This window comes from Pyrgilauda ruficollis, unplaced genomic scaffold (genome assembly GCF_017590135.1).
Source record: "Pyrgilauda ruficollis isolate IOZ18807 unplaced genomic scaffold, ASM1759013v1 scaffold27, whole genome shotgun sequence".
NCBI lineage: Eukaryota > Metazoa > Chordata > Aves > Passeriformes > Passeridae > Pyrgilauda > Pyrgilauda ruficollis.
The window spans coordinates 6324526-6346394 of record NW_024524044.1 but is presented as its reverse complement, the minus strand read 5'-3'; the positions used below and the strand labels follow the sequence as shown (position 1 = coordinate 6346394).

Genomic DNA, 21869 nt, shown 5'->3' with positions numbered 1-21869 from the left:
TTTCTCTCACCTTAATTTCTGGTGAGGAGAATCTAAATCTGAATCAGCTTTGGCTCTTTCCACCCTTCATATGTTTTCAAAATTCTTCCAACATGTTTTTGAACCTTCAGGTGTCCCCTGTGCTGTTTTGCTGTACTGTAGCATGTGAAACATGTTTCATGCTGCAGGCTGTAATCTTGCCGATTTTAACACAGTACCGTGGGATTATTTCCAGAAACCTGGAATAAACATGTAGAAGTTTTGTTGTCGTAGAGCTTCAGGGACATTTGGAGCACAGAAGAGACCTGAACTGAACTCCAGTGTAGGCTGTATGCAGCAGACCTTGTCTCTTGATCTCAGGACTAGAGAACAGTCCCCAGCTTCTTATTTTTCTTTCCTGGGATAAAGATATAGACAACAACTTCTGCTAGATTTATCAAGCATACTTGTACTTCGTGTGTCTTATGCCAGTGTTGTTGGTTTAGGAACAGAAATGTTTACTCAGGGTCAAACACAATATACTGAGTCCTAGACTGAGAAATTCAAAGCTTATTTGTCCTTTTCCTTTCCCATTTGTTAGTCCATTACAACTGGGCTAACAAACTGCTTATGTAGAAAAGGTATTTCTGCTTTTGTAGATGATAGTCTTAAGACATTCTCTTCCTAAATAGCCAACAAGGAAAATATTTCACAAAAAAAATGGCTGTGCTGTGTGTAAACAAATATACATCCTTGGTTTTGAGTCAACTGTTTTATTTTCTTCTGTAAATAAAATCATCTTTCATTGTAGTTCTGGTGCTATGTGGATTTACTGTACCATCTCCTTTGTCTTCTCATCATCATGATTTTCTTTTGAAATATTCCATGGTCGTTCATATGAAATATTCTATATAGTCCTCATCAATATATAAGTTAGTTCACAATTAAACTTTTTGCTCTGCACTTATGCATAAAATTTTTGCTGTTGAAAGTGAAATGGGCAGAACAGGGAACTATGGGACATTCCTGAATGATGACATTTCAGTCTAAACAGTCCAGGTAGGAGCTATTGTTTTCTTCCCCATCATGTTCACTCTTGTCTACTTTTCATGCTGTGACTTCTATTTAGTCCCTCATGTCTGAAATGAATGCTGGTGGGTATCACATGAAGTGTGAAGTGACTTCTTTCCACCTGCTGGGTTACAGACTGAATAGAAAAAATTCAAAATTCAAGCGTATTCCCTTGTTATAACTTTTCTTATTCAGAAAGATATCTGATGAAATGGAAGTTCAGACATGAGAAGTGAATGTGAAAGTAAGGCTACAAAAATCAGTATATAACTGAAGATGAATAGGTTGGGGGCTTTTGTCTTTATTGTAAAAGCTTCAGCACAGGTGTGTTTCCATAGAAGAACAGTCATATTGAGTCAGGGTTCTTCTAAGCCAGTCAGTCACCTGGCTCCAGCGTTGATCTGCTTGGAGTAAAAGAAGAGCAAGCATGTGCAGTATTTCCTCTTTCTGACTCCCAGCTCTTTGCAGCTGAGAATACGCCCTGTTTGGTAACTTGGAGTGAGTCTTTATTTCAAATACTTGTCCATTGCACCCCTGAACCCCTGTAAGCCCTTTTCACCCTCAACACCTCTGGCAGCAAATTCCACAGCTCAGCCTCCTCTTGCTTGAAGAACTATTGCTTTGAACTTGACTCCTACACATCTCACTTCATGCTCTGCTGCTATTGGAGAGGTAAAGAATAAAAAAGAAAAATCCTGTTCTGTCTCTTTGCTATTTAAGATTCAAGAATTGTAAGTGAACAATACAATGATTGGACACAAGTTTTCTGCTAGTTGCTTATCCTTTTCTGGTGTTTCCCAGTGTTGATTTGCTCCTTTGACTGCTACTGCACAGGGACAATTTCATGGAATTATCCATCAGAAAACCAGGATCTCCATTCTGAATAACTGTGTTTTCCTAACATTTTTCTGTGTTTGTCATTGTTTTCTGTAGTATTGCTACCTGATTTCATGGGGTCTTTCTGGAATTCCACACTATGCTACATAGCTATCATTAAAATGACATTTTCTACCACCTCAGTTCTCAGCTGTTAGCCAGGTAATTTATAAATCCTGTAAAATTGCTCAAGTCTCAGCACAAATGTCTGCAGAACTTTACTGATAACATACCTTCACAGCAGGTACTCACCTCTCTAATTTTAAATGTAAATGTGGGAACTTTTACTCAGATGCTGTTTAATTGCCTTTAAAGCTGTTGATTAGGGACTGTCCAAAGAGCTTTGGAAATCCAGGTATTTCATATGGGTCAGGTCACACTCATCCACCTGTTTCCAATCCTTTTAGAGAACTCCAAGGTCAGAAGGTAGGATTTCTCTGTCTTATGGCTTCAAAGCCATAGAGACTTGACAATAGGTAATATTTACCGAAATTTCCTTACTTTTATCCTTAACTATCTTTATATTATAGTTCCTTCTAACTTTCTGGGATGCATGTAATACTTACTGGCCTGTATTTCCCTTGGCTCCTTGGAGCCTTCTTCTGATACTTATCCTCCCATTCTGATTCTAATCTCCCATTCCTCAGAAGTTCTTGTTGAGAACTTTCACATACCCACAGGTAATTCAGGGCCAGGTGGTCCTGGCAATTTACTGCTGTCTGTTTTTCTCACTTGTTCCATAAGGGGGTTTTTTTAGTTGCTTTCATTTTTTATACATATTATGTGGAAAATAAAGAGTTCTTTTGCTATGGACAAAGAAGGGTTCCAGCATGGAAGTCTTCTTCATAATAATATACTTCACAATAATACACCAGTACAAAAAATCGTTTTCTATTTCAGTAGTAGCCTTGCCCTCTCTGAAAGCTACTTTTAGGTCCTTGGCATCATTTGGCAGTATAGATTCTCTCTCTGATAGGCTTCTTGCTTTGGTTGTGCTTGGAGGAAATAGAGTAGAATAAAGGGTTTAATTTCACAAGAGAAGTGAAACTATGGAAACTTTGGAGAGTGCTATGAATTCATATATTTCTTTTCATTTTTCAGTGTTTTGTGGTAAGAAACATTTATTGCAATTTTACACTCTGTCAAGTCATAAAAGAATGTTCAGAGAAATCATCCCTTTTAAATTTGGGGCAAGGAAATTCATGAAAATAAAGAAAATAGTATCATTGCATTGCTCTGTCTCTTCTTATTTTTTTTCTGGAACTTCTGAATAGGTATTTTCTTCTCTGACTAACTTAACTTTAAAGTAGGGTTGTCTATATCTCGATAAGCTCTCCTTCATTTTGTGTCGTTCGTAAACAATATGGAATACGACTTAAAATAAAATTCCAGAACTTAAGTCAGTAGTTTCACCATTTATCTGCACATGGTCACCATCTGATGTGAAAGGTTTTGTCCAGTTGATCTCTTCCCAGGGGTATTATGTTTTCACATGCACAGTTTTATATATAAAATATTTGAATATCATGTAGACTTTTTCTTAGATGGTTTCCCCAAAAAAAAATGTTGCCAACAGGATTTTGTGGAACATTTTGGTTTTAAGGACTTGAAAATGCTTCCTCTTTCTGCTGTGTTTCTTATTCACTCTCAATCCTACATGTTCGTTTGTGTTGTAATTACAGCAGGTGCAAGGTCGACTTCTACTGGTTTTTATTGGCAATTGGACCTTCTGCTTTCATCCTAGATCTGTTCCAAGGCAGATCTAGGATTCCTCCAACAGCTGGAGGAACGAGCCTGAGTTCCCTTACAGTGTGGATCTTTGAATGTTTTGATTTTAGAATGTTACACTAGTAGAGTGTGTAACATCACTCTACTAGTCTCTCTCGTGTTTGGTACAGCATCTAGAGATGTAACAAGAATCCATTGGTTTTTGTAGTTTGTCCCATTTTTCTATCAATCATTTATAATGAAAAAGGTGAGAGTGGATTTCTCATACTTAAACCCATGTTTTCCTTCAGAAGTCCTTTGGTAACAGTCGCTATTTGCCCAGAACAATGGAATGAGAAAATGACCTTTTAGGATTGATATGCTGTGTGAGTTTGTGCTGCTAAAGGAGAAGCAGTATTCTCTAAATAAAAAACTATCTCTTTTCTTCCATGTGCATATAATCTTCCCTTTTTCTGAGGCTTGTTGGGCACTGTTGAGAATAGAAATTTTTCACTAGTCCCTGTGTCAAGCATCTTGCATCATCCAGTTCATCCTTTTTTTTTTGGAAGCTGATCATGTCCAAGGTATATGAAGCACAGAGGAAGGTTTACCACCCCTAAACATTATACAGTATTTGGTTATTAATTTCAACTAATTACTGCCTTTACAGAACCTTATATGTTGGGTAAAATGACATTATATTAATACATGCTTTGCTTTTCAGTAGAAAATATAACTGCATAAAAGATTATTAAAATCAACCCGATTTATGATCTTAATCTCTTTTAGTGACCTTCAGAATTGGTCTTTTTCATTCCATTGTGACAAAAGGGCATGACCTGTAAGCAGGTGTCAGAGCAGCCTGAGAACTGCATACAGCACAAGGCTCTATTTTGCCAGTTTTATGTCAGAAATATTCAAAGAATAGTTAATATAAACAAGAAAATGCTCAGTGTTGTAGTGTCTCCTGGTTAAAGCTGTGTTTCAATTCTATGCAGTAATGCACTGTCTTCATTTTCTGGGATAAAAAGACGTCTGCTCTGTCCTCTTATAAGCTGATAGTGGAAATCATCATTCTTACATTTCTGTAACATAAACCATGGACTCTGCAAAAGCCTTAATACAGTTGCATTTTAAAGGAAAATTTGTGTATTTAAGTTCTTGAATATAAAGTCCCATAAAGAGAAAAAAAATTCTACACAAATTCTAAAAAAAATTAATCTTTGGTTTTCTAAGAAACAAGCAGTCAAACAAACAGTTCATCTTGCTAATTTGAAACTTGTCACTGTTCTTTCATTTGATTGTCCATCCTGCTGGATATAAAAACAAGTGCTTTCAGAAAGCACCGAAGTCTTCTAAAACAATTTGTTTCTAGAAGAAAGGATGCCTTTTAAGTTTGGGTTTTTTTTTTGTATGTCCTTGAAATGTAGTTTATTATAGAAATGTCTTAAAGACGTAAGCTGAAGTTTTTGGGGTTTTTTTAATTTTGTTTTTCATAATAATTTCCTATCTTGCTCTGGCAAGTTGGCGAATTCTTTTTGGTCAGCCTTACTGTTCATACCTGTATGTATGTTAGAATATCAATCTGTACATTACTCTTCTCATACTCTTTTTTTTCATGACACACCAAAGTGATGGTCTATGTTTTTAATGAGGAAAGCACATTGAAAATACTTCTATAATTTTTTAAACATGTAAAGATGCAAAAAAGCACCATTCTCAATGATGTTCCAGTGGAAGAAAGTCAGGCATGTTCAGTTAGTATTTCCAAGGCTGTCTTAAAGCAGCCTTGCTTAAGGTAACAATTCTCTCTCCAAGAGGCCACTAGGAGAAGCTGTTTCCAAAGTTGAGGGCTGGAAACAATCCACAGCCAACCCAGTGTCCATATCTAATTCCTGTTGGAGCAGGAATAGAGTTTTCTCTTACCTGCTGTAGGTCTTCACAATAATTTAATCCTACAATTCATCAAGTGACCTCTTCAAATTATTGCAGGTTTTAAGACCTCTAGAGATCAAAATAATTCTAGATGATGCTCCAAGCCTTAAAGGATTATATAATGTGAGAAAAACCATTCCATTGCAAGAGGAAAACCAAAATCCACTGCCTAATCAGTCAGCTTTTCTAGAGTAACTGCTGTCAGGACAACAATCTTGCAAGATTTTTGCACTAAAAAATAAGTTTTAAAATTCTGGTCAGCCTTTACTTTTGGTTCATTATTTAAGTGGTTCATGGTTAAACAACCACTTTCCACTTGAATTTACTAGCTCTAGTTCATGTGATATTTATTTCAAATCTCTTTTGATATTTAAGTCTGGGTGAATTAAACAATTTCACTTGTGACCAGAGACAACATTATATCTGTGCCAGTTAGACTGTGATCTAAGCAGATAAGACAAGCCAATCCAAATCCAATTGACAGAGTCCTCAAAAAATGGTAAACTAATATAAGTGAGGGAGAGAAGGCTACTCAGGTTTTGAGTGTTCACTCTTTCACCTAGTTCTGTAATTCTAAAAAATATTGTGAGCAATAAGGAGGAAAAAGAGTTTGAAGGAAAGGAAAATTCACTCTCCATTACCTTCTTGAGAAGATGATGTTAAAATGAAAACTCTTCTTAAGACAGTCCATCACTTTTCTTGGCTGAGTTCTTGTAAGAGAGTTCCCAGGCTGCAATATCCAAGCTTAGTACTAGTTTTGAATTGAAAAAAAATCAAGCCCATAACATTTGAGACAGTAGGAAAGACACATTTGTTGTTACTTTAAATTGCAAAATAGTTCTAGCATAGTTTATGGATGGCCTAAACCTTTGAAAACAAAATGACTGTGTGAGTCTGATTTTCCTTGCAGGCACAGTAATCATAAATAAAAGTAACCAGATCAAAACAGGCTATATATTTCATTCAGTATTCAAGTAAATAAAGAAAAAATATCCAGAAGATTAAATAGTGGAAGTATTGAAGTATTTATCTATTTTTAATATTTCAGCTTATCTCAGAAACAATTTCTTTTTTTCCATGGATTCTTTTCAAATCAGTAGTAAGTATATATTCCCTAAAGTAGAAGAATTATCACCACCATGATATATCTCTCAGGACTGTGTTGCAAAAATGCATTTTTATATTATTGTTGCAATAAAGTTTGCAAGAAGAAGAGACAACATTGTGGTTTAGACTTCGAGCTATTTTCTAAAAGCATGTTTTCAAGAGATTAAATTTTCAGTGCTATAGGTGGTTATTTTCCAAAACCTTTTTGTGTACTCCTCCTTCTGGGACATCTGCTTCTATGTAAACATATATTTAGCAGTTCTGAAAATTTTGGTTGTTGTCAACAAGGTTCCTTACGACAACAAACTCAGTGCTGTGACAGGTCCCTGGTAGGTAGTGATGCCAGCCTTAGTGCAGGGTGACAGATATGACATCCTACTGGCTCACCTTTTTCACTTACTGTTATCTGGACCCCTAGGTCTTTCCTGACATATATATGACATGCCTCAGCGAGGCTTAATCTGACAAAACTATTTACTCTATCAGTCCAGAGCGCAATCTCTCCTGACAATAAAATCAGACAGTGCAATTTACTTAAATTTGAGCTCATTCCGTTTGTCAGAAGGCTGAGGTAAAGTATCCTGGCATCCATCAAAAGAAAGAAGATAAGTTTTTTGCTCTTTCACATCAAATTTATACAACGGTGCATTGATGTGCCTCACTACTCCCATCCCCACCATATCTGATTTTTTTATTGTTGTCTTCACAATAATTTAAGGAAATCAGGCATTCTTTCCACCTTGACTTGACAGGTCACAAATATTAGTGATTTAAACGGTGAGAGAATTGTTTATGTCATGACCAGGTAGCAACTTATGCCTTCTAGGTTTAAGTATGGTGCAGAAAGTTAAAGTAACAATTTAGGAAAAAGACGCTCATAGAATCCTAGAATGATTCTTGGAACATTCAGAATGTTCCAAAAAAGAATGTTGTCTTTCTTTATGTCATTTTCATACAATTTTCTCAGTTCTAGAAACACTGAGATAGTTTTGGAGGCTCTGGAGAAGATGCAGGGCAGAGCCACACATAGTGTCAGGTTCAGAAACCTAGGTGGGAAGCAGTAGCTGATTTGTTACCTTGGAGATGGAAGAAGTTAAGAAAGTAACAGGAACATTTCAGATACTTCTATTTAAAGTGTGCTGTATGTGGGGAAGGTGTGACTGCATGGCAAAAATAATATTTGGGAGCTGTATATTTAATTGGTTTTTTACTCTTGTCATAATTTTAATATAAACACATTAGTAACACCTTTAGGCTAAGATTTTAGACCAAGTGTATGTTTAACATACTAAATATAAGCTTATTTTTAATTATTGTGACTTAAATTTGATGCTTAAAAAATGACAATGCTTTTGGTTTTTAAAGACTTTTTCATTGCATCTTTAATGCTGCACCTATATGGAAGTCTTGATTACATGATGCTATTTGTCAATATAGGACAGGGAATCAAACTCTATCCTCACTATCCAGAATTCCTAGGTGTTCCGTGTTGTGGCTTTTCTCACTGTAGTTTCCCTCCCACCTTTACTTTAAAATCACTTTTAGCTATATTGTGCCTCTAGGAAAATAAACAGAAAATTCAAGGAGATGAAATTTAGCAAGATTTCAGTATACCTCGGTACTCTGACAATAGTACTAAATTTCTTGAGAAAAGACATTGTCTTTTGAAAGGATTTGGAAGAATTATATGCTAACTTGTGTTCATATTGAGATGATGTAGAAACTTAGAAACGTAGGACTTGAATTCAAAAGTTCAACTCAAAAGAGAAATTATTTGTCCAGCCTGTTCTTTAGCAATATTCACAAGTAACTGTTTATCCTTGGAGGCACTGAGAAAGAGGAAAGGGGAATTAACACTCGTGTTAAATGAAAACTTTAGAAATAAAGATCGTTGTCCAAAGACAAATCAGCATGAAGAGATATCAATGGTTATTAAACATTTAATATTACAGGCCAGATGGAATTGGAACAGTATCTGTGGAAGAGAAAGAAAGGTTTGAGGAAATTAAGGACAGACTTTCCTCCCTTTTGGAAAACCAAATAAGCCATTTCAGGTGGGTGTATAATTTATTCAATTAATACTACATTTTTTCTGGAAGAGTTTTCTCATGGTGTTTAATTTTGGTCTTGAATGAGTGGAGTGAAAATAAAATGGTCTGCTTGCAAAGGACTAGCTTAAATATGGAATAATTTATTTACACAAGTGGTTGTACTTGAAATTTATTTGTGTAATATGTGAGATGATAGATATGATAGAAATGATTATGCAAGAATACAGGCCTTGATTTTTTTTATTTTTTTCAAAGTTCAAGCTTTGTGTAAGTCTAACCAAGAAAATTATCTGAATGAAAGTGACTGTGCCATAACTATTTCTGATTTACTATGGATCAAGAAAATCATATGAGTAGAGAACATCTTTAATAGATGGCAGCTAAAACTTTTCTTGATGTCTAATGTAATTTTCTTGGTTTAGTGATATACTTATCTTTCTTAAGGGTCATCATTCTCAATAAGGAGTTTGTCATATTAAGGACTGTCAATACCAGCAGAAGATGTTTAGAGAAGGAGTATGAGAAACAGAGGAAACATGGGATTTCCTGCTATTTTGCAGTGATTGATGGTTTATGAAACTTAGTATAAAAATTGCAGATAGACCACCAAACCTGTTACTTTGTCACACTAAGCCAACCTATCTGCAACTATTCTGTCAATCTAATCCTTTTGGACTGTATGTATAGATTGGTTTTTTGTCTCTGTATCACATCACAACAGCCAGTTCAACAGTTTAAATAGTCCTTTGTGAAACAGAACTTTTGTTTGGCAGGGTTGACTATGAGTTTGTTGAATGCCTCTCTGGTTTGGTGAGGTAAATATCTAGTATTCAGTGGCATCATTGGTCATTGGGGATTTTTTTGAGCATGAGGGCATAGCAGCCTTCACTTGGGACTTCATATCCATATTGAACTAAAGAGAGCTAGAGCTCTCCTTGGAGAGTATTCCTTTGAGGAAAAAACAACGGTCTTTCCTTTCCTCTTTCCTTCCTTCTATGGGAACAAAGAGCTCTTGCAAGAGAAATGATACAGTGTTCCCTACCTTCAGGCCTTCACATGCATGAGACTAATTAGAGAAGGTATAATAAAGTCTAAATGATCTTTTGAGTTGGAAAAAACAAAAATCCCCGTCATGTCTGCTAACCTACACATTAGAGTTACATTGGTGAGCTTGGGCTGCAACAGTGACCATAGAACCTTTCTGCCTCAGTCTTGGTGGATTTTGAGCAAATTTAAATAGCATTAGAAATTCCTTCTTGAGAGCAATTAAATGTGTCATTCAAACATAAATGACTTCATCCTTCAGAGGACTCTAAGGTTTGCCTTAAAATCCTTTGTAATCAATACAGACAAACTGTTCTGCCAGGTGAAGAATAATTACTATTTCTTACTGTGAACAAAAAAAAAATTTATTAGAAATAAAATAAAATAATAGGTGAAATGTCTTGATTTAAACGAGGATACTGGCATAATAGAGGAAGAAAGAAAAAAGATAGTGCCTTAGAATCTGAATTTATAAAGCGTATAAAGTCACAATGTAGGACATCCTGACAAAGCATTGGAAGTAATATTTTAAATAAAACCTTGACTCAAGACATGTATAAGGATCAGTGCTGTCGATTAACAAAGAATAACCTTAGCTGTCAGATTGCTTTCTTAGGAAAATATGGTATTAAAATAACTCCATATTTCAGTCCTTCAAAATTGTTATGGTAACTGTGAAATGCAGAATATTTGGAAAAATACATTCAACAGTAAGGATTTATGCAGAATATACACTGAATTTCTCTCTTTGGCCTTACTGTCCTTGAACGCCCTGTATTCCTTGTCATCAGGTAATCCCACCATCTCCCAGGCTGGTTTCTTGCTTCCACTGTCCTTTCTACTGCCAGTTTGGGCATCCATGCTGTTTATTTGTTGTATTTCCTAGAATGTTTCAGGGACTTTCGTGCCTTCCGTTCAGACAAGGTTTATCATTTTTAAATGCCAGGTTCTCTATGGTAACCTCTTTATCTTTCTCATGGAATCACAGAGCGGGTGTCAGATTGTTTGTTACCACTTTGGTTTCAAAACTTTTGGTTTTGTTACCACTTAATTGTGGCATGTATTTGGCTCCTACTTTTTTGAATTTTACCTCAGGCTGTTTGTAGGTTTCTTGCTTTTTTTGATTGTAGCCTTTGCTTTTGTTTTTCAAGTTCTTCATTTTTTTTTATAGATCCCATTCTTGAAATTGTATATACATTTACAGTTGTTTGGCCTGTTCTCTTTTGCTACATAATTAAATTGTATTCTTATGATTATTACTACGGAGCACCTCTTCTGCTCTGCACCTCTCAAACTATGTCCTCCTCACGTTTGAGACTGAATCCAGAATAAGATGTTTTTTGTGGGTCTTAAATTAGCTGTTCAAGGAAGCAATTCAAACCTGTGTCCCAAAATATTGTCATTATACCTTGTCCTAATGAGATGTCAGTCAAGTGTATATGTCTAGAGCTGAAATCTTGAATTTGCAGCCCTTCTAATCTCTTTAACATTTTGTAATCACACTGAGCATTATAACTAGGGGATGAGTGGTACAAAGTTTCAAGGATCATCAGCTTTTTTTTTTTTCCTCTGGAATATGTTGATACTTATTCTAAGCTTTGCCCTCTCTCCATTGCTTAGTGTTGTGTGCACTGGTCAGCTGTCATGGACAGTTTAATTGAAGAGTGCATGTCTCTTCCTGCCTTTTCAGAGCAGCTCTGAACATTTGCTGTGTCCACTTAAGTGACTAGGTCACACCCATCTGAAAAAGATGCTCTCCCTTGCCTGCCAACTGACCTGCACCTTCCAGTTTTGATACCCCCCTATGGCCTTTTTAATTTTCATTTTCACTGCTATCAGCCTGGTTCCATTATGATTAACATGCAGTCAGCCCATCCTGTGCCAGTGGCTGTCATCTAAAGTAGTTCTTAAGGCACTTACACCTTTCCTCTCTGTCACCTTCTCTACCCACTGAGGCTTCTGATCTCTGCCAGCCTCTCAGGCATCAAATGTGGAAGAGGCAATATTTCTGAGAAAGCTATCATGAAGGTCTTGGACTTTAACCTCTTGCCTGGCTGTGTGAATTTTATCTCTGGAGTCCTTACAGAGATAAAAGTAAATACTGGAATTCTCACTGCAGGAAATCCTGTTTTGACCTCATTTTTAAGGCTTTATTTTGGCTGACCAAAATGTAGATCTAAAATTCACTGGTCTGAATCCTTTTATCATTAGAAAAGATTTGACTAGTGGAAAACATCAGAATAGGAGGCTACTGTTCTCGGTGAGTAATAATAAGAAAAAAATAATCTCGGCAAAGCAAAAAATCCTTTTTCCAATTGGGGATATCCCAGTAAGATTTTATAGACAGGATTAAGAGAGGTTACAGTTGTCTGAGCATTGTATTCTCATTGACCTGCTATATTGCATCATTCAGCAGACAAAAATAAAAAATAAAGCCATGAATGCAATCACTTTTTAATTTACGTCATTTTAGGAGTGGGTATGGTTTAAGTTGTAGCTGATAAAATTTAAGATAAGTGCTTTTCCAAGGTATTTTTAATGTAATAGAAAAAAAACCACAGAATATCTGCTAGCATTGGCAGATACCTAGAGATACCAGCATTGGTATCTCTAGAAATTAAAATATCTGACATTTTATCCTTCTCTTAATCCAATTTTAAAATAAAATGCAATATACAGAATGCTGCTTCACAGGTCCAGTGGCAGTCATGGCTGCATGAGAAATAGTACCTCTTTCCAGGAAGATGACAATTAAACTCATCAGAGACCTTTGAATATCCTTCATAGCTGATAATTTGAAAGTGATGCTTTCTGTCTTTTAGAGATTTTTCTGCAGTTAGGCCTAAAATCAGCTGGTAGGCTGATACTGCTGTTATATGTGTATACTCCATGGTAGACTACTGCAGTGGCTTTCTGCTTTTATTGGTACTTCAGGTATGGGAGTCTTCTGCTAACACAATACGAGTTGTATGCAGATAAATCTTAAAGTAAATTCATAAAGCAGCTTTTATAATTCTGATAATTTTATGTTTATCTTATTTTTTTCTTTCTCCTTTTTTTTAATTTTTTTACTTTTTAAGATACTGTTTCCCTTTTGGACGTCCTGAAGGAGCTTTAAAAGCCACACTTTCATTACTTGAAAGGGTAAGTTTGAGAACATATTTTAAGTTCTGCTGAGCCTGCATTTTTCTTTTGCATTCAGGTTGCTGAAAGCAGACTCATGATTTTACTGCTGGTTTGTTTTAACTGCTTACTGGAATGATGGTTGTTTTTGTTTTTCTCTCATTGTCTTCTACAGAGGCAAACAGCTCTTTTCTGCAGGACTTTTTTACTGGACTTTCACTTCAAGCCACTGAATTGTAGTCAGTGACTCTGGTCCTTTTCTATTTAACACTTATCCAGCATTACCCCTAAAGTGGTACAAGTCTACCCTACAGCCCCCCATTTCCTGCTGTTTATGTCTTCTGTGCTGATGATATTGTCTATACTTATATGTAATATTAAAAACCTTCTCTATAATTCAAATGATATTCAATAAATGCATAATCAGAGTCAATTTAAGAAGCAAAAGCTATACACAACAAATCTGACATGGGTGCCTATAAATGTAAACTCTTGCTCAGCAAATCCTCTTGTATTGACTGGAAAGGAGAATGCCTCATGATAAAAGCATCTCAGTCATCTCTGTGGAAAAAAGACTTTAAATTCCAGCAGAGATTCCAAAGGAATTGTATCAGCAGGAGTCTGATGAAGTTATGAATTTTAAAAAGCTTAGGTCCCAGGCTGTGTTGCTTTGCCAAAATTTGAGAGGTTTGGTCCTGGAAAATATTGGTTATTCTGCAGTGCAGAACACTTCATGGATAGAGATTTTCTCTTAGAAAACTTCTGCCATGTTCAGAAAACACAAAAGGAGTCTAGGTATATATGTTTTATTTCTCTTACCATCTCAGTGATTGTAGTGCTGTGTAGGTTCCTTTGTGCTTTTTGAAACATCCATTTCTTCTCCCCATTCCTGCTGTTACAAATGGTAATGGTGCTCAAGCAGCAGCTGTCAGTCTTGACTGGGAATAAATGTGCTTTCCTACATTTATGAAGGCAGAATAGGTTAGAACCATCTTATTTTCCCTGTCTTTGTAAAATTTGAAAAAAAATAAGTCCAAGAACGAAAGGTTTTGAATACTGTCAATTCACTTGCTGATAACCAGAAGTTATTGATTAAAAAAGCAAGTAAATGCAGATAGAGAAGTCATATTTGTGTGCTGGTATTCTAGGAGTCTGCTTCACAGCAGTGTCTTCCTAATAGCTTCTCTGTTGCTGAACCTGTTTCTTTTCTACCATGTCCTTCCCTAGACTGCATCTCTTGCTCCCTCCTTTTAACAGTAACATTTAGATGCATAAGGGTGTAGCTTGTCCAGGGATCCACTTGAGAAGCATTTTTAAAGGTTTTGAGTTATCTGAAATTTTATTATTTACATGAAAATGTGGTAAAAACAAGTTTTGTTTACACTTACCTGTTGAAAGTTAATGGAGTGCAGAATTAAATTAAAAATGCAAGTGAATTATCAACTTTTTTTTTTTTAACGTAGTAATCCAGAGTATATTATGCTGCATTCATATAAAGAGGTATGGATTCTTGGTTTACCTCACTTGCAGTTGGTGAGGTAACAACTCACATGTTTTGAAAACATTTATATGGACTGTTCTTCTACTTGTCCATAATAAAATGTTCTGCTGGAAGTTCAGTGTTTTTCCTGCCCACTATATAGACAACATTTTTTTTCACAGCAAGGACATGTTGAATTTGAATAACTTCACCCTGTTGAAGAGTCCATGGTTCTGCAATGGTGGAAGCTTTTCCACCACTGAGAATCAAGCCAATTTCCACAATCACACCTTTAGTGGTAACCATGATCCAGCCCATCCATGGAATGCTCTTGTTCTACTGATCTCGATGCCACCCGAAGACTGACTGGCATGCTGCAAGATGGCAAACAGGAGGGATAAATACTGTACAGGCAGTCAAATCAGGGCTGAACAGAAACCTCCAGAGACAAAGATCCACCAGCTGAAATAGTTCCTTTTTGACTTCTGCCTGTAATCATTAACAGATCTGTAGTAACTTTAGGATACTTTTATCCTTTTCCTGTGGGGTTTGGGTAATAATTGTAATGAAGTGGTATAATTGTCTCTGGCACAGGTTTTAATGAAAGATATTGCCACTCCTATACCAGCAGAAGAAGTGAAGAAAGTGGTTAGAAAATGTCTGGAGAAGGCTGCCTTGATCAATTACACTCGACTTACAGAATATGCCAAAATAGAAGGTTAGTACAGCAATCAGCTGCCGAAGTGGCTGTAAAAGCCAGCAATGCCTATTAACTGCATATTCCGTGAGCAGCCTTTTCCCTTTCCAGAACAAACCCCTTCCACAGCAAGGGGAAATGTCTCATTAAAATCTCAGCTGGTGAACTGTGGAGCTTTTTCCTATTCATTGCTTTAATATGCCTCCTGGGACCCTGTTTGAATAAAAGACTAGGACTTCCTAATTCAAGTTGCCCTTTGTTCTTACTTTTGAGTTCTTCATAAATTTAAGAGGTTGTTGATGGGTTATTTTTTATTTCTCTGGCTATTTCTAGTGATTAAACTACTGATAGGAAATTCTTTCCTTAACAGCAGTGTCACTGCCTTGAAATTTGAAAACTGTGTATATATTCTTTTCTGAAGTATTTATAAGGCAGACAAATAGATAAATGCTATTTAATTTTGCTGCTCTATCATCAGAGCAGCAAAAAAAATTATTATAATCATAATCTGATTATCAAAACCTTAATTACATCCTGATTTAATGTATTAAGGGGACAAAATACTAAGTTTGAAGGTAATCAGGCGGTTTTCTGAAAGTCTGGTATGTTCTATAAAGTATATAATGAAATTAACTAAAATTTTGCTTAAAAAAATAGCCAGGATGCACAATGTCATTTTACTGTTTGTAAACCTTATGTACAACAACGAGGAAGTCATAATAGTAAAATGCCTTGTCAAGACAGACTTTTATTCTGCATAAAGTCCAAAAAGCTAGAGATACTCCTGTCCAGATGTATTCAGGAACAGAAAGCTGTGTGCACTGGATTTCTGGAGCTAGAATTAATCTCAGGAAAATATCGTATGATTAATTCTGTTTTTTTAAAAATACAGATTTTATGCATATTAATTTTTAATAGCATGTATTTCTAGCAATACATCAGAAGAAATAGAGCTAGCTTAGGAGCAAATTCAAGAAGCCTCAAATATTTAGCAATGCTACAAAGCCAACTTTTTTCCCATTTTTATCTCTGCTCAAATTCTCTGAAAAACATGAGTTAACCGATCTCACAAGTGATTAACAAAAGATTCATCTCATCTCTATAGCAACCAGTATTATATCATGGAAGTAACAACATGAAACCATCCTAGTAACCAGTTTATCATAATTAATTATGATATCATGTTGTGTTAAAGAAAAAAAAGATGAATATTAAATCTACCCTGGAAAATGAAGAGGAAAAAAAGAATGTTTTCCTTAGTTTTTGTATTTCTGTATTCATAAAGGGAAATGTTAATGTTCAGTATTTAAGTCATGTATCAAACCTGTTGAAACAATGAGTATAAAAATAGAAATATTTTTATAATATGAAAAAAGCTTGAAAATGATACCTGAACACACTGACAATAAAATGGATTGGAAAGTTTTTTGCTGTGATGTAAATGCATCTTTTTCCCAGGATTTTTTCTGTATCCTAGAGAATTGTGGGACTTCCCCTGAAGTAGCAAAGTTTGCACTTTAAGATATTCACACTGTTAACACCAAGTAAGCTGGAACAGCACATGAACCTGACTCCCATATTTTGACTGCAATTTTCTTTTTTGGATTTATTGCCTTTTGGTTGGAACACAACTAGATTTATTTAAGTAGCTTTACACTCATGTAGTTGTAAACTCAAAGCACAACACATCATTGCATATATAAAGAGAAATAGGTGAAGCATTTTTCTGAGAATAAAGTACTGTTGAAAGTGGAGGGCTCCAGCATTGTAACACCAGAAAATTCAATGCATTGGATTTCAATGGCAATGAGACCTGTATTGATGTCTTTTGGTACTCTGGTCATTACAAACATCCTACTTTTGTACCAGTATAAATGTAATATTTTTCAGCAATACGTGTCATCCTGCTCCTTAGGTTTATAGGAGCATTATTATTGTGTCTGTGCACTGAGGTTACATTCTTCTCTTGAAAGTAATTTATGTTAGTGTTTGCATTAAATGCTTACTCCTCAAATTGCATACAGAAAACATAGAATCCTTATCTTTATATTATTACTGATGTCCTCAAATGTGGCTGGCACATCTTTTGGAGATTTTTGCCCTTTGACTATTTCTTTAGTGAACAACATAATTTTAGTCAGTCAAAATGTAAATATACAAGATAATAACAGCTATAGAGCAATAACAAATACCTAAAAAGTAGAGATACAAAGAAGGTTCTAATACAAATAATATTCTCATATATATTTCTGACTTTCCTTACACAATATGGATGCAAGCTTAGTGCCTGAGCTTGAAATAAAGACTATATAGGGCTAGTAAATGCAAATATATTACTCAGAAATATACCATTTCTCCCTCCCGTGAAAAAACCCATCACTTGTGTGATGTACTCAAGATGTTAAGAAGCTATTAACTCCTTATGTGGTATTTATTCTTCTCTAATTATATGAGTTTTATTTCTGTAATGATGTTTTTCTTTCCCTCTTTTTTCTTATTTAGCAACAGCAGAAAAGGACTCAGGTGATTACTATTTGTGTGCATGTCTGCATGTATTACAGATGTAGTGTGTTGTGTCTGTGGTTATTATTTTCCTGTATTTGAACAATACCAAGATACTGACCAGAACATTTGTGAATACTAAAATTAATTTTAGTGTGGTTTAGTCCATGTATTTACACTGATACTTAATTATGATGTACGTATTTATTAGCAGTTTAGCTAACTTACGGTTTTGGAGTATGATGAAGTTGTATTTTCTGTGAAAAGGGTATAAGTAAATGATGCAGAAAAGTTTAATTTTGTTAAATTCAAAAACAGTTTGTGTATTTAGAGAAATGTAATTTCACAGTCCTCTATAAAAATTGTATGTTTCATAACAGAATTCTCAATTTATTAATGAAGATATTGCTAGGAAAACTAATTTTACAAAATTTTTACATTTCTCTGATATGGCTTTGTTTAGTGATACATTTCTTTTTCTAGGTATAGCTGAGCATTACATGGATGGTAGTTCTTTGTGTTCCTAATTTCATGATGATATGCTGTATATTCTCCAAAAGTACTGGGAGGGGGTTTTGAGTTCTTATATCCCAGTATTTAAAAATCATCATACAAAGAGCACAGCTGAAGTAGTATTTGCAGCTGAGTAGAACTGGCTGCATAGAAATATGAGGGACTGTGCATATCTCTGTGAAATAGAGCTGTGCACTGCGTTGTCTTACCTGACATACATACCCAAAGAAAGACTGGTTGTGGTGCTTTGTGGGGTTTCACAAACAATATCAGCCACAGTTAGTGGAAGGGGCATTGAGCTGGTAGTACTCTCATGATGAACTAATTTTCCATCTGGAAAGACATACTGGTGCTATGATAACAAAGTTGCATGAAGGTAGTTCAAAGAGAAGCTCCTTGCCAATGAGGGGCTTGAAAATTACTAGCAAATTATTAAGCCTACTTTTTTTAACAACTGTGTCCGTAACTGAAGTAAAAAACATTCCACTGATTTCCAAGACTTCCACTGTTTTTTCGTTAAAAGCTTTAAATGCCGTGTAAATAGGAGATCTTTTGGAATTTTTAACTAAGAGAGGAGACAGTGTGCTGGTGGAATGGATATTCATGGCACAGTCTGTTAGGGTGAGTTGGTGGGAGCTCACATTGTTCAGATGATCTGCTGACCCTTCCCTTCAACAGGAGAGGTTCCTCAGGCAGGGGACTCCGAGTGCTCTGAAGGTCCTTCAGCAATTTCTCTGTGCAAAGCCAATCTCACAGCATCAAATGCAAAACACCCTAAAGACAGTTTCCCTTCTACATAAGATACCTAAAGCTAGATAGCACAAGTATTCAGTTTAATATTTTTATGCCTCTAGGTATTAAAGAAAATATCTCTTGAAATTAGAATTTCAGAAACAATTAATTGAAATTAATTGAAAATCATTCGGGAAATTTTAGAGATTTTTTTCCTTTCACCTTGCACTCCAAAACTTCACCTGTGCACTTTTATACAATATATATCACCTCAAGTACAAATCTTCCTTGTGCCACACACTTGCTAATCTCAGTTTTTCCCAGGCTCTTTATGTAGGAAACCCAAAACCATTAAGCATAGATGACATAGTTACAGACACATAAATAAATAAATAAACTGCTGTACCTAATTATAATCATTTTATGTTAGGTTTCTCCATGCTTTGAAAGAAGCCATAGCCCTTCTTAACACAGGACAGCAAAGCTGTCCCCTAAGTGACCTGGCAAATAACTAGATTAGAGAATGGATGAGAGAAAAGCCTATCACAGATAGTGAGTAAGTTCACTGTCTGAGTTAGCTGAAGCTAGAGGTTTATAGGCTGCATTTATAATTTGGTTGCTTAATTAAATACCAGCTCTGACTAAAATGCAACTGAAAATTAATCAGAAACTCAGGGAAAAAAAATCACTTTATTGAAAGGAGTAGATAGACTGTACCCACTGGAATTTTGTGAAGCACTGAACGTGTTTCTCTGATGCAAAAGACAAAGCCACTGAGACAAATCCCAATACAATGACATTTTAGGGCCAAATCCTGCTCCTAGCTGGATTCCTACGGACTTCATAACGAACTTGGTGTTCAGTATGCTTAGCCCTAATAACATATATTGTACTTCTGTGGAAAATGAGAAAAACTATTTCTCGATAACTGTTATTTACCCTTTAACTTGTGCACTGTATGCTGATAATGAAGCTTGAATTTCAGGAGTGTCCTTGTTAGGTAATACAGAGGTGAATATGCAAATTCTTCTTGTTGTGAGAACCCTTTCTTGGCAGTGTGGTTGCCAGGTTCCCAGGTCTATTCCCCAAGTGCTCTCATTTTCACATCTCAGCTGAACAAGTCTCTGAATGTTTTCCCAAAGACATTGGTTACTTTCTTAATGTCAAACATGGTGGCATTAGCAGCACTTCCGTCAAAAATATTTGTTTATAGTCAGGATGACGTTTTATTGAGCATCCCTCATCATTGTACTGTTATGAATATAGAACAGATTTTTTTAAACAAAAATTACATTTGCCATGGCAATTATACAGTGTTCAGCATGTCATTCCTTATTACATGTACAGCTGAATTTCTCATGGAGTAGCTAATCTGCTCAGTCAGTGTAATTACCATTATGAAGAGAATAGCAGGAAATCTACTATTATAATTTTGAACTATATCTAAGAACTCTCATATAATATCCTGGTAGTTGGCAGCAAGGGTTTATAATTTGTCAAGGATATGAATCACAACATCAATACATGGAAATCTCTTTTTAAGTACGATCCATTTTCATTTCAGCATATGCTCCCTTTGTGATTTCACTACCTAAAAATACTTTTTAAATTGTGTTCTGTATGGCATGTGTTCCTGTCTTATTCAGTATTTAACTTACATTAACTCTTCCTATAGATAATGTTGAACATAAATGGACCTGTCATATTCTGAGGCCAAAGACAAACAGCATTCTTCATATGCTTTTTATATACTTCCTGTGAAGAGCCTGTAGAAATTTGAAAGGCTCCATCACCTCTTTTATCTCCCTCAAAAAAGATGGCCTTCCTCACACAGACTTCTTATTTTTTACTTATATTTTATACACATCCATACACACAGAGTAATAAAATGCATTATTTATTCCTTTTCATAAATTAATCATTTTCCCACCTAAATTTATTAGAAGTCTGAATGGCTGAGGACTAATTAATTCTGCTATTGCTGCTGTTACTGTCTGAGAAAAGACATAAACTTACACATAAATACATTTTTCACCACAGGGGCATTACCTTGCTGTGCAGATATAAAGGGGATTAAAGTAGTAAATGTCTGTAAAGCAAATAGGGCAGTATTTATCATTGTCCATGGATATTAATTTCTGAGGCAATAGACAGATTGTAATGATTTGAATTATAAGTTCAGTTGTCTTTTAACTCACTGCTTTTAAAATTCTGTAATAACTCAGTATACTGGGCTCCTTCTACCAAACAGTTTGAATAAAAAGAATAAGAATAAATGTTGAGGTGAACTCTGTGTGTGGAGACACAAGGCTTGACTCCATTTTTCTCAGAAGGCTGATTTATTATGTTATATATTATACTAAAATACTACATTAAAACTATACTAAAAGAACAGAGAGAAAAGAAAGATCAGGAGGTTACAAAGAACAGGAATAGAATAGAATGCATAACAGAATCCTGTGACTGCTCACAGCCTCGGCACAGGTGGCTGTGATTGGTCATCAATGGAAAACAATCCACATGGACCAATCACGGATGCACCTGTTGCATTCCACAGCAGCAGATAGTAATTGTTTACATTTCTTTCCCTCAGCTCCTCAGGAGGGGAAAAAATTCTAGGAAAGGTTTTTTAATAAAATATCATAACTACAAAAAAATTTCATTAAAATTGGAGCAAATAGTTACTCTGGAGTGTACAGTTGTTCAAAGACAAATCAGTTGTCATGCCAAAATTTGTTTCTATCAGAAAGACTGCCAAAGGCTGAATAAATGTTAACTCCATACAAGAGAAGGTCAGGAGAAACTCGGAAGTTTGCTGGGTTTTAAGAGATCGATCATTAACATACTCATTACACACAAGTTTCTAAAGGAAGGGTAGTATGTAAATGCCCTCAAGGCTCAGAAGGATCTGTCTGGCTTAAAAAGGAAGAACACTACAAGCATTATTGAAGCTGAGAAGGCAAGTGGAGAGAGTCATTGTACGTGGAGAGGACTTGATTAAAGCTCTCCATGCATGTTCATTTCACTGAACAAACAGAAGTGGGTTGCACAGCAGCATAGCACCTTCTTGGTC

General features: G+C 35.5%; 1 protein-coding gene across 3 annotated transcripts in view; it reads left to right on the top strand.

Moving 5' to 3' along the window:
• CADPS2 (calcium dependent secretion activator 2) overlaps positions 1-21869 on the top strand; it is a 282475-nt gene that overhangs the window by 193505 nt on the left and 67101 nt on the right. For all 3 annotated transcript variants that reach the window (XM_041471490.1, XM_041471489.1, XM_041471488.1), the window contains exons 14-16: positions 8607-8708; positions 12830-12893; positions 14947-15070. In XM_041471490.1, the coding sequence (XP_041327424.1) occupies positions 8607-8708; positions 12830-12893; positions 14947-15070 (290 nt within the window). The remainder of the gene's footprint in view (positions 1-8606; positions 8709-12829; positions 12894-14946; positions 15071-21869) is intronic.